This window comes from Ptychodera flava, chromosome 16 (assembly GCF_041260155.1).
Source record: "Ptychodera flava strain L36383 chromosome 16, AS_Pfla_20210202, whole genome shotgun sequence".
Lineage (NCBI taxonomy): Eukaryota > Metazoa > Hemichordata > Enteropneusta > Ptychoderidae > Ptychodera > Ptychodera flava.
Window position 1 is genome coordinate 27,437,704 of NC_091943.1, and position 12,927 is coordinate 27,450,630.

Below are 12,927 nucleotides of genomic sequence, written 5' to 3' on the forward strand. Positions count from 1 at the left end.
AATTCTATGTTATTGAATTATTCAGATTCCGGGGTACCCATCAAGTAATGGTGGCGGTAGAGGCAATGATGACAACACAGAGCACAGGCCAGGTACTCCAACTCCAGAGGTATGAGTCAGCATTTCAATCCTCTGTAGACATTGTGACTTTTATTTCTATGTTGAAAGCTCAACAATGCCATACCACCAGTATTTTGATAGATTTGATTGAAATGTAAGCCCTGATCTGTACAAGTTGTTCTATTCTGGAATAAAATGGACACACTGTGTCCGACAGATTCAGTACACCCCAAAATCACGTGATAGCGGTTCAAACAAACCCGTATGTAGAAATGCTTACTGAAATGAAGGTATTTTGTATGAGCGTTTGTTTGTATGGCTTTCTGTAAGACAGTGTAATATTACAATTCACTCATACTGCATGATATGTCAATTCTTACCAATCTTTGTGCAATGTACATTTCAGGATGAGGTGAAGGACGAAATGCCAAAAAGTGAGTAGAACTTCTGATTTTAGTATATTCAGATTCATTGTAGTATGCTTGCTGTGTGCTATTAGTTTTTGTACCTCCATCTGCACATCTCAAATCTGACACAGATTTGAATTCTTCATGCTTGAAGCATTTGCACACTTTAAGGTTGAGTTCGCCTCGAAAGTGAAAGACTTAAACTTTTGCTCAAACTTTCCTGAATGAAACTTGCAACCATTCTCTTATCAAATCAACAGTAAAAGTCGGAGGTCACCATACAAAGTTTAGAACTTGAATAACAAATTACCCAATATTTTGTGATATTTGAAATTCCAAATGGCTGCCTTCCCTGTGTTAATCCATGTGAAAAAATAATATTTTTGATTTTTGAAAAACTAAGATGGAGAAATTTGTTCTTTCTCCAAGAGCTTTAAAATGAGCCCACACAAGTGGTAGATCAGAAAAGAGTTGTAGAAACTTGAGAGTCTGAATATCTGTCCTGAAACGCATCCTACCTTAACCCTTTGAGCAGCAAAGCAAATTTCTGTTGCCTTTATAAAATCTACCCTTTCAGATTTCTGTCAAAATTTTGATTAAAAGACTATCCAATGAAATTTGATGTCCATGTGGTCCAAAATTTTCAAAAAAATTACAGAAAAATCCATATGAATTGGTAAAATGTTAGACCTAAGTTTTGGTGGGAAAAAATTACAGCACTCAAAGGATTAAAGGTGCCATGGATTAATGAAATATGTGCATTGCAGACAAACACTCATTACACTCAGTGGAGAATGGATGCACCTGTGTTTCAATCATCATGCGCAAATCTGCACCAACTATATACCATGGTTATGACATAAGTATATGTGTATGCATCATACTTAATCCTGTTTGCAATTTGGTCTGAAATATTTGCTGTTCAAAGTCTGTCAGGTCAAAAGCAACAAGTTTTGTTTGCCATGTGTGTGTTCAAGTACAGTCCCTGAGCAATTCAGTCAATCCTCTTTGCCCTAATTTGCAGACAAGGTAGTGAAAAGTTCATACATCTGTCAGTGTTGGTGAAAAGTGCCCCTGAAACTAAATTTGAACATTTTGTATTTCCTGATCTTCAGTTCGATTTTACACTGCCGGTCAGAGTGAGGAAGAGAGCACTAAAGATAGCAATTCCAAGAAAGAGGAAGGAGAATCGTCGGAGGGGACAGGCATCTTGACAATGCAATCCAAGAAGAAGAAAGCTGTGTCCTGGGCAGAATCTGACAAACTAGTTCAAGTGTGTTACTTTGAAATGGATGAGACTGAGAGAGGTAAGCTGCAGTTGCCGAGATCTTGACCTTGGATTCTGTGAGTGTGTGATGTGGTGTCTTCTCTACCTAGCATTTGATGGTGACACATCAGTTATTAGAGAGCATGGCATTAGTGAACGGTTACATGGCATTAGTGTACAGTTTGTGGAGTGACATACCATATATTTTCTCTACATGTTTGTGAAGTTTTAAGATGTTTTTTCAGCCTAAAATAGAATGCCTTTTTGGAGAAAATCATCATGACATTTGTAATGCCAAACAACTTCTCGTGATGTAAAAGCTTTTGAAACAAAACAAGTCACTGAATTTACTTTTGTACCTATGGGACGATCTCCAGTACAAAATTTTCACAGAATGATCAAAAGATCAATGTTTCTTGCCATGCAAAGTACAATCTATTAACAACAATCAGGATATTCTCATCATGTGCTTCAAAATATTTTGCCGCTCTGCAAGTTAGTCAAATTACAACATCACAAATATTATTGCTTCAATTTATACTCTCATATACTGTGTAAACTCTCAGATACTCATAGATTTTTAATCCATAATCGCAGGAACACCATGGTGTAAAGATAAGAGGGTGGTATTTTCAGTTAATGGTTGACAAATACATGCACCTATGCAACTGCATGGAAATAGCATGAGACGGATCCCGGCGTCTGTCCAATGGGTCCCATGAAACCGTCTGAAAGTGAAGGCATGAGGGCAACCGATAAGGTGCCATGTGTTCGGTACCAGGACGTGGTCAATGTTATGCAACAGGCATTCAATACAGCATTTCTAGATCACACAAAAATTTGATTCTCCTCAATGGCAGGTGTATGTATATAATCATTTGTTTATAACCAAAACTACGGTTTAATCTGTGTAATTAAGTATGAGACGTGGCCATGACACTGACATCGACACTTTTGTTTTTTGACAGTGAATGTGAACAATGTGAAAGACTTCCGTGACGCGGCACACATGGACATGTTACGAGAGAAAGAAGCCATGGAGTCTGCCAAGAGAGGGATGAAGATTACTGATGACAACCACAAAGTGGAAGCCAAAAACAAAGAATATATGCTTGTAAGTTTGCCCCTTTGTTTTCCTGGTTTTTCAAGTCGTATTTTTATATCAAAACGTGCTGAGATATTTTCCTATAGACCTTTTTCCTGTTATCCCACAATGCATTGCTATGGCTGTATCAAATCCCATTTACACACTCAAAACAACAAAACATACCGATTTTTGTGTTGGACCGAGGATTGTTATACAAGAATGACACAAATTTGCAATGTCATAAATGTCTGGTGTATTTTGTATCCATCTGGGACGAATACATATGTCAGAGTGTAGATATGCCAGTGTTCTATGTAACATACCTGCGTATAACCTAAACACAGCTAAAAAGTTCTTTGAGTAACATGCAATTTGTATACACTAGCGCGCACTGCATCATGGAACCAGTACAAGAACTATTACTTGTGGAGTTAATGCAAAAAGTGTCATTTCATTGATGAAAAGTAACTCCTGTAGACATCACATTGGTATTGCTATTCGTGTAGAATTAGAGCAAAAGAAGCCCGCCATTTCTCAGCTCGATACATACCAAATTTACAGGATTTTGCAAATTGAACTTAGCATTACTTTGTCTTGAAATTGGAGGTGGGATGTCGGTCATTGAGCTGGGTCTCTAAGAAAGGACAGTTGGCTGTTTTGTTGCCCATGACACACAATATTCTGAAGTATAACCCTAGGGTAGTGGGCACTTCAAACTGAAAGAGTTAAACTTTTGCTCACTCTGATTGTCAGGAAACTCTAAACTATCCTTTTCAAAAAATCAAGAATAAAAACTATAAGGAAGTTAAAACTTATACTTACTACAGGAGTTTCAAAATGATCATGAGCGGTAGAGCAGACAATTTTTATAAAAATTTGAGAGTCTGAATTGCGTGAGTTATAAATGGCGAAAATAGCTTTTCCGGGGTAAGTGATCACAGAGCTAGCACATATGTAAAAATCATCCTTGGTAAACTTCCCCTTTAACTCCATGGAGAAAAAATGAAATTTTCGATTTTCGAAAAATTAAGCAGATGAAAAGTTTTCTTACACTAAGAGCTGAAAAGTGAACCCCCACAAGTGGTATATCAGAAAACAATTGTAAAAGTTTGAGAGTCTGAATATTTGTCCCCGAGGCGCGTTCTACCTTAATCAGTATTGCCATCATGTGTGAGAACCGTTATGTAAAGATGGGGCGTCACAGTAGCTTTACAAACTTTGTTACTGACAGCTTTCATTGACAATGTTTTGGTTTGATTTTTTTTGCAGTGGAGGAAAGTTTACATTGATCTTCCACCATCACCCATGGAACCCGGTCTCAACAGCACTGAGAAAGACACACAGGTCAGTCATTGTTTCCCCCACTTTCATGTTCAAGTTTTGTGTACTGACCTTCTTGAGAGCAGGTTCTGATCAAGTGCAACGAGATAGAATTAAGCCAAGTGATGTATCTGTGACATCTCTTGTGTCTAAACATGTTCCTGACAAGTTGAGCATTTTTAGAGATTTGCCTGCTGAAAGTAGCTTGTGAAATGAAAATATAACCACAAAGTTATTAACTCTTTGCACCCCACTTGGATTTAAATCTCTATATGAAGTCATAGGTTACCCAGGGGGTCGGAGTTCAGAGGCCTCTCAGTACATGCTGTTCACTGATGGTCATGTTTCCTTCCAAAAAAAAAAAAAAAAAAAAATTATTGCAGAGACTGTGCTACTGTTTGTTGAGCCCAAACAAATTATAAAAATTCCAGACTATACTTAAAGAGGTTTAGAGAGAGTGAACGAGAAAATGCCTGAGCATGGCAGATGTGAACTCATATAGTGTGGGTTTCTTGTTTTCTTTTCTGACTTGACAGAGGGAAAGGGAAATGAGTGTGCTGCAGGAGATCTTTTTTGACAAAGCCAGTCTTCCAGACAGTCCACATGAACCGGACCCAGAGGCAGTGGAACCTGAAGAACCCAAGATAATCCCTCTGGAAGATGTAAGTCATTCATGTCATTGTGCCCTTGAACTTCCTCACTAGTTTGCAGGTAGCAGCACGTTCTGTTTCTGTGCTGTGTTTTCACAGAGATTTTCTCAATGGTATTGATGCTAAAGTTGTGCAAAACACTCTGTATGAGGTGAATGTTTCCTAGGAAACAGTATGTTGCAAATGTCTCGTGATGCCAATGTGTATTTCAACGTACTCCTCAGTGTTGTCATAGTCTCAGTGTTTACCAGAGAACGCGTAGTACTTGAGTGTCAATGGCCCAGTGTGTCATAGCAAGGTTAGAGGTTGCGGGACTCTTTTCAAGAAATTGTCTTCACAATAAAAGTTAATTGCTGTAGCCACTAAAGAAAGAAATGATATTTATTAGTTCTTTCATCGCCTGATTTTTGTAAAGTCCAATTGTTTTCTATGACAAAAGTGGACTTCTACACCGGAACTTGGGGTGAAAGGTCAGACAGTAGCTGGCACACTATATCAAGCTGTGTAGATTGAGTATGTTGTTAGTGTAGTACATGTATGTGGAGTGATATGCTCCTTGTCATGTGAGCTTGAAGATTAACCTTTTACTACCATGCTTTGGCCCAAACCTATTGTTTTCAATGGAAAGTATGGATTAGTACACGAGGAAATGGGGTGAATAGGTTAAAGACAAATAATGAAATCTGTCTTTACTTACGCAGTGTAGTATCAACTGTTTTACTGAATCTGATGTCACTTTTGATCCTGGCAGGAGTCAGCCATGGATGCGATACCGGCCGATGGATACGCCGAAACAATAATGGCCAGTGAGCAACAGCAACAACAACAGCAGCAGCAGCACTACAGCCATGATCAGCAACAGCAAGCACAGATGCAGCATATGCAGTCACAACAGCAAGATATGGCCAGCGGTGGCTCCAATCTTCCACCAGCGCTGGCATCACTCATGCAGCAAGCCAAAGGGCCTGTGGTCTCTACTCCTCCTACTTCCCAGGAGCCACCCTCACCAAACACAGCGGTCAAAAATGTCCAGAATTTACTCTCCTCCATCATGGTAAGTTATCGTTGTTTTAACAAACATTTTCCTTTCCTTGGCAAGTTTCCGTGCCCATACTAACAACCTTCCTTTTCTAGGCAACACTCTCAAGTTTATGAGTACAATATGATAGGCCACTCATGCATGCATAAATTAACATATATTTGCAAACAACAGTCTAGAGTCGATTTGATTGGTTACTCGTGTATGACTAATTAACATACAGTATCAAGAGCAGTTGATTTTGCCAACAATACTGGACTAGTGAGCGTGTGTTTCGATTACTAAATGCACAGTATCTCCTGTAGCGCGTATCAGACAAACTGTATGAATTTCTCGTTCGTGTAAATTGTGGTAACAATCTCACAGTCTGGAATGTCAAATCTCGTGATACTGTTTAACATAAAGACTATACAGTCATCGAGCCCAGCAATACGAGCTTTCAGCCAAGCACCGGTATAGAACTCAATGAGGGATCATAATTTGTGGCCAGGCACAGGCAACTGCATCCTACTGCAAAGTGTCAGTCGATGTGAATATTCATAAGGATTGCACGCACCCTTTAAAAAATTCAGAAAGCATCCGTTTTGAAACAGACATCTAGTTAGTATTGCTGTAGGACACTAACTTACAGAATAGAAGAAGACTGTATGATTAGCATTGCATTTGTGCGTATTCCGTATGTGCGTAAAACCACTCATGTTCATATCATACAGTCTGTTGGCAAGACTACATTGGATTCTCATATGAGATTTTTTGACCTGTTCATCACCATGGTTTGGTCCAAACTCACTGTTGTTATTGTTAAAGACCCAATAGCTGTGAATGATGTGCATTATTTTCATGATTTTATTTTCAAACCAAAGTTGGTTCATGTAAATGTGCTAACTGAAGGACATTATGGAGGTATCACTGCTCGCTGATTTGGACCATGCCTACACGTTTTAACAGGTTAAATAATGAACAGGTGCCGCACTCATAAAATGGTGCCCCCATGGAAAAGTACCAAAATTTAGTATTTCCTGCTCATACATATGATCATAAGGAACAAGCGTGATGCCATTTACGTGGATGTGTAACACATGATGGCCAACGTTTTGTTGTTGTAATCTTTATTTTCTCTATCACAGATAAGTTTTTGAAAATGGCGGGAAATCTAAAATGATGTTAAAACGTTTGAATGTACATGCCACTTCTGACACATATGACAATGTTATACACTTTTTCATTCTTTAATGGGTCTTATTCAAAGAAACTCAGAAAACTGAGGATATTTTGATATCGGTTTTTACGCATTCGCAGCTATTGGGGCTTTAAGTTTGGAGCTGTTTACAGTGACATGGGGGTGAGCTGATGAATCCTCCGATATCACCCGTCATACAAATGCACTGACACCCAATGGTGTCAGGACTGCCTCTTTCTGACAAACAAGTAACAGAACACTGGTTGACCGTGGAAATGTGATTGTTCCTTCTCTTTCCATGCCCTTGAACTTGACAGGGATCATCCAGTAACACTCAGAGCATAACGCCACAGCAGATGCAGGAGGAGAAGGACATGACAAACAAACTGAAGGAAATCCTAGAACCCTTCAAAAATCAACTGCCCGCACAAGGTGAGCCTTTTTCCTCTTCTCTTTTTCCTCTTTTGTGTCTTGGGATAAGGGTAACCCCCCCCCCCCTCCCAAACATGTCTATATACACATGCACCACACTTCTTTGTCTACAATCTTTTCTTTACACCAACTATGGCAAAATAAGTTTGGACTCACAACAGTGCATCCAGAAAAAAACATGTTTTGTATGGATTGTGATCTCAGAGTCTCTGTAGTTTTCATCCTGTACATATGAGTGACCTCTTCCCTGAAACACAGCCAGTTTCCCTTCAGTGATCTTCTTGAAGGGTCAGCTGATGCTTGACAAAAGTGAAAGGTACATGTACACCGGCACGACAGACCATTGTCAGTGTCATGTTAGGTATCTTCTAATGCTTTAACACTGTATAAATTTCACCATACACGTTTGTGAAACTCGTACACTGATGTTGGATTCGGACATCAGCGTTTGGGCTTTTTTCTCTTCAAAATGTATGTTGACTGCCTTGAAAGCATTTCAAACACATACACACAACAACAAAATCGACTTCAGTTTTTATTAAATTAAAAAGTATGAAATTCTCGTAATGCTCTTTTGTTCTGTCAGGTCCACCCATGGAACAAGAACCCCAGGGGAACATGCAAGGACCACCGCCACAGGGCAACATGCAGCCCGGACCACCTGGTCCCATGCCACCTGGGCCACATGGACCACCTGGCGGCTTGCCACCAATGGGAATGCCACCTGGTGGACCAATGCATATGCATGGACCTAGCCCTCCACATCCACACGGACAAGCTCTTCTCCCACTGCCAGGTGGACCAGGTATGTCTGCATCCCATCTAAACCTTCCTGTCCAATCAGTGTTCAGTTTAGTCCCGTTGCTTTTGATAGCAAGATTTGGTCTCTGTGTTGAGAAACAGAAATTCATGGTCCGCAGTGTTGCATCACACATTTAAAGTAGACCACACTTAGTTCTTTGCTCAATGTAATGCAAGCAATTCCAACATTAACCACTTGACCACCATGGTTTGGCCCAAACCCTTTGTTATCAACTGTGATTTTGGACCATTTTACTGGGAATCGGGGATGAACAGACTGGCAATTATGATCCGGCATTTCAAAAAGCATCTTGTCATCTGAACATGTGAGACAGTTTTGGAGTCGCTGGTGAATGAATTGGTCAATTCCGGAACAGATCTGAGATCATGGGTTAGTTTGAAACCAGCTAGTGACAGAAAATTTGTAAACATGGTGTGTGCTGCTGGTCTTACATCTCCTGCGTCAATACACATCAATCACTTCCGGCACAAATCATCCAAAATCAGCATGAAAATCATGCTATACAGAAAATCAGTGTGTGACACCGCTGTAAATTACAATCATGATCATGTCATTTGTGAGAAATAATCACAGTGATTTTTGTATGTCAGAGGAAAGTAAGTGAAGCTAGAAATCATCTTCATTTATGAGCTGTAGGGGTTGGTTAAATAGTCATCTTTCAAAATACATAATATATGGGACAAGGCTTTAGAGTTTTTGACGCACCTTAAGAACACTAAGCAACATTCTTCTGATATTAGAAATCACTGTTTGCCTATGGGTCCCTTAACCCTTTCACCACTATAGTTTGACCCAAATCCATTGTTTTCTGTGGTAAAGTTGGACCTGTACACAGGGAACTGGGGGTGAAAGGGTTAAATGGTACATAAGTACAATTATACCTAGTAGGATAATGTTGAATTATAATACATCCTGGTAATCTTCAATCTGGCCATTAACCTACTTTACCCGATTGTAACTGATTAATCTGGTGGGAAGAAGGTCATTACTTACTCATTCTGTTCTCATAACACTTCTTGTTTATTTTCTGTCTCCTACCATAGGTGGTCCACGTCCACCCATGGGTCCAGGATTTGATCAGGGTCCCTACCACCAAGGCCCACCACCTGGACCAATGAGAGGCAGTCCCAGAGGTCACATGAGAGGCAGGGGTGGACGAGGTAGAGGAGATGATGGCTTTATGGGTCGCGGTGGATTCCGCGGAAGAGGGGGCCCTCGAGGACGCAGCAGGGGGAGAGGTAACTAAGCTGCTGGCTTTTCATTACGCCTTCCTTAAATCCAGTTTTTCCACAATGTTATTCTATGCATTTCTGTACATGTAGTTTGTCATACCAACACAGACAAGATTAGACTGCAACCCAAGATGTCTTTGTGTATGCAGCAAATGCAACGCCATGATTTCAGCAATGGCAGCATTTCCAGTGTACATGATTGAAACAATGATTTCAATATTTGTTAGTGATACTGCTTTGCAAGATCTACAAATAAGGGTAGTTTATCTTGCCAGATGTTACTTTGATTTCCAAAGAAGTTGAAAATATGATATCATGCATGAGAATCTGTCACTTCAAGGAAACGATATCTAAAAGAGCCCCCTCAGAATAACATTGATATTGGCCATAGAGGGCGCACTTTAATAAAGACCATCAAAACTAATCGTGAAGAGAGATCATGCGAGTTGACTGCAAAAGGAAACACAGCAGTAAAAACACAACTTTAATTTTTCCTCTCCTGTTTGTTTCACAGGTCGAGACATGTCAGAACGTCCGGTGTGCTATCACTTCATGGGACCAAGGGGATGTCGATTCGGGGACCAGTGTCAGTTCATTCATCCAGGTGTAAACGGACCTCCACTGCCACCTCCACCACCGCACCCACCACAGTAGTCGCCAGTCAACCACCATCCAACTTACCCAGAGACAATGAGGAATGTGTTCAAAGTTGACTCCTACTCTCCCCCCACCTTTTTTTAAAATGGAATCTTCACAAATCAGGATATCTGTACAGAGCTCGGACTATCTGTGTACTCAATGTGAAATGAATGTGGGTTGTGCCAGTGGCATCTGATTGGACAATGGATCTGTTGCCATGGTGAAAAGCCACAAATAAATTAATTTTTAATCATTGATTTTGATATTGACAATGTGTGCGATGAAGTTGGAGTCGACCACCTTCGCAGAGAAAAAGAAATATTTATTTCATATTGAACTTTGAACTTTTTTCTATTGTACATAAAGACGAGGTATATTTGTAATAAAAGTGAAGAATTGAAACTTTTAAAATTGAAGAAAAGATACCTACTTTGTGAGAGCATAAGTAAGGAACAAGCAAGTCACAAAAAAGGAACCTTTTTTTCAAAGTATAAGAGAATTAGGCTGTAGGTTTCATTAGAGTTAGGGTGGCTGTCTAGTTTTATGGAAAAGAGAAATTGTGTACATTGAAGTCAAGACACCACTCAGCATTATTAGTACTTCAGACATCAGTGGATACGATACAATAGAGCTGGATGCTGAGCTTATCGTGTGGTGAAAGAATAAATTACACCCTCTGCCCCCTCCTCCCAATTTTCCCCACATTTGCCACCAGGCATTGGTATGGCCCTATTGTCATCAGTTGATAGCTTGGACCTCCGTACTGGGAAATGGGTTGAAAAGGGTCACACTGCATGAAAAAATGAATACACAAAACTTGTCAATCATGCAAGGGGAATAAGCTATGCAGATGAACATGTACATGTGAGTTTCTCACTCACAGAATATGAAAGATCAGACAAGAATCTCTGAAAGGATCATCTCAAAGCCTTGAAAATTAATAATCCCACTGGCAGTAATGAAATTTTAATTGAGTAATGCGGGGTGAAGTGCCCTTGTATTACAGATATGGGGCGGCAGTGTCTTGTACCTCTCTGTAATGATTTAGTTTTAACCCTTCAGAGATAGTTGAAGTGCAAGGTCACCTTGAGAATTAATTTAGGAAATTCCTTCTGTTTTGTTTTGCACAATGATCAATTCCAGAATGGCTTCCTTGACTTTTGACAAAGGTCAACCGCACCGTTTGATTTTGAATACATTTTAATCAAGCTCAAAACAATGGTGGGGGGGGGGGGTGAAGTCCTATTTCAAGAACATCTCCATATCGTCAATGGGTTTGGTTAACATAATTGAGCACCCACTTCAACTGGCCCCCACCCATCTCCCCTCCAAAGTGCACAAAATTGCCCCATAAAGCTAATAGTAATGCTTGGCTTAGAATTAGTCACAAAATCCTACTGCTGCTGGTGCAATGAAGTATACTGTGTGAGAGGTGGGTTATAAAACCCAAATCTGACCATTGGCACAAACACAAGGGTCTAGGACTAACTATGCAGATATCTGGACCTGCTGAAAAAATAGCATGATCACTTCTAAGCAATCCTCTACGCCAAGCACAAAAGTTCTGATTGATTTGTGAAGTCCTTGTCAGCCAATCAAATTAATCTAGTTCACGGTCCAATAACTGCAAAATCGGCAATGTTTGTAGCTCTCATTGAACAGATGTGGTTATATTAAAGTTATAGGCAGCCCTGAAATTTTGATCCAGATGCTTCCCTACTTGGCTTTTGTCTGTCCTCGGAAACTTTCTGTAAACCTGCTGAAAAGGGGGACTCTAACAAAAAAACAAAACTCATATCCAGAATTTTTCGATTCGGAAGGTCTACCAAACTTTTTAAAAGTGATGCCACAAATACAGATTTTGAGTTTGAGTGGGTTCATAGCCAACTTTCACTTTCCTTGGCGTTGATCGGTAGGCCTACTCTGCCGGTCTCTTGTCGTTGCCCAGCACATTCTTTCCAAAGGCAGTGTCCAATATTATTATCTCATCATACCATGAGACCGCTCATCCAGCTGTCACTGAAATAAGAAATGTGCTCTTTGAATGATATGCATCGCACAGACAATTCCAGTCCCCACCACAACGATAAGTTCTGCATCGCCGATCCCCCTTTTACCGCTAGATCGTCTACCGAGATCGCTATTTGTTGAGGAATGGATAGGCATAAATTGCCGACCAGCTTTACTTTCATATAAGTATCACATACGAGACACTTTCCTAAAAATGAATGGAAAATGATAGTAGATAATTTTTTTTCTTTCAAATCGGGAGACCTGTGTGTTTGTTGTAAATAAATTTGATTTGCATAAGCTTACTGTGTTCGTACGTACAACGAACGAACACAAATTACTATATTTGGTCTATGTACTTTGTATGTGTGACTCGGATAAGAGTAATTGTTGTGTATCTAGAAATAATTGTATTTGTTTGTAATTACAGGAAAAAAATGTCTCTTTGATGTTGAATCCTAAAAAATGAATAGAAATAAATTTTTTTATACACAAAATTTGCCGTGTTTGCTTTTCTTCTACTTTTTGTTTGCTTGTTTGTTTTCTTAATGTACGTAGCACCTGGTCGACATATAGCAGATACGATTCCTGACAAGATACTGAGCAAAACCGTTTGTTTTGTAGAGGTTTCACACCGGACAATAATGTATAATTTATCATTGTGAATGGAGTTGTTAGCATTGAAATGGACGATTGAGTTGAGACTCGTTTTGAGAGCGGTTTCGACCGAGCAGTATTGTTCACAATGCAGCCTGACCATTCTCTGTCGACTTTTCAAAAA

At 39.8% G+C, this 12,927-nt stretch overlaps 1 protein-coding gene across 1 annotated transcript in view; it reads left to right on the forward strand.

The window, feature by feature from the left end:
• LOC139114452 (serine/threonine-protein phosphatase 1 regulatory subunit 10-like) overlaps window positions 1-12,643 on the forward strand; it is a 38,399-nt gene extending 25,756 nt beyond the window's left edge. The window contains exons 13-23 of the mRNA XM_070676200.1: window positions 26-109; window positions 467-494; window positions 1,583-1,774; window positions 2,703-2,848; window positions 4,091-4,165; window positions 4,678-4,803; window positions 5,543-5,845; window positions 7,328-7,442; window positions 8,029-8,247; window positions 9,309-9,503; window positions 10,012-12,643. Of these exons, the coding sequence (XP_070532301.1) occupies window positions 26-109; window positions 467-494; window positions 1,583-1,774; window positions 2,703-2,848; window positions 4,091-4,165; window positions 4,678-4,803; window positions 5,543-5,845; window positions 7,328-7,442; window positions 8,029-8,247; window positions 9,309-9,503; window positions 10,012-10,151 (1,623 nt within the window). The 3' untranslated portion in view covers window positions 10,152-12,643. The remainder of the gene's footprint in view (window positions 1-25; window positions 110-466; window positions 495-1,582; window positions 1,775-2,702; window positions 2,849-4,090; window positions 4,166-4,677; window positions 4,804-5,542; window positions 5,846-7,327; window positions 7,443-8,028; window positions 8,248-9,308; window positions 9,504-10,011) is intronic.
• The last annotated feature ends 284 nt before the right edge of the window (window positions 12,644-12,927 follow it).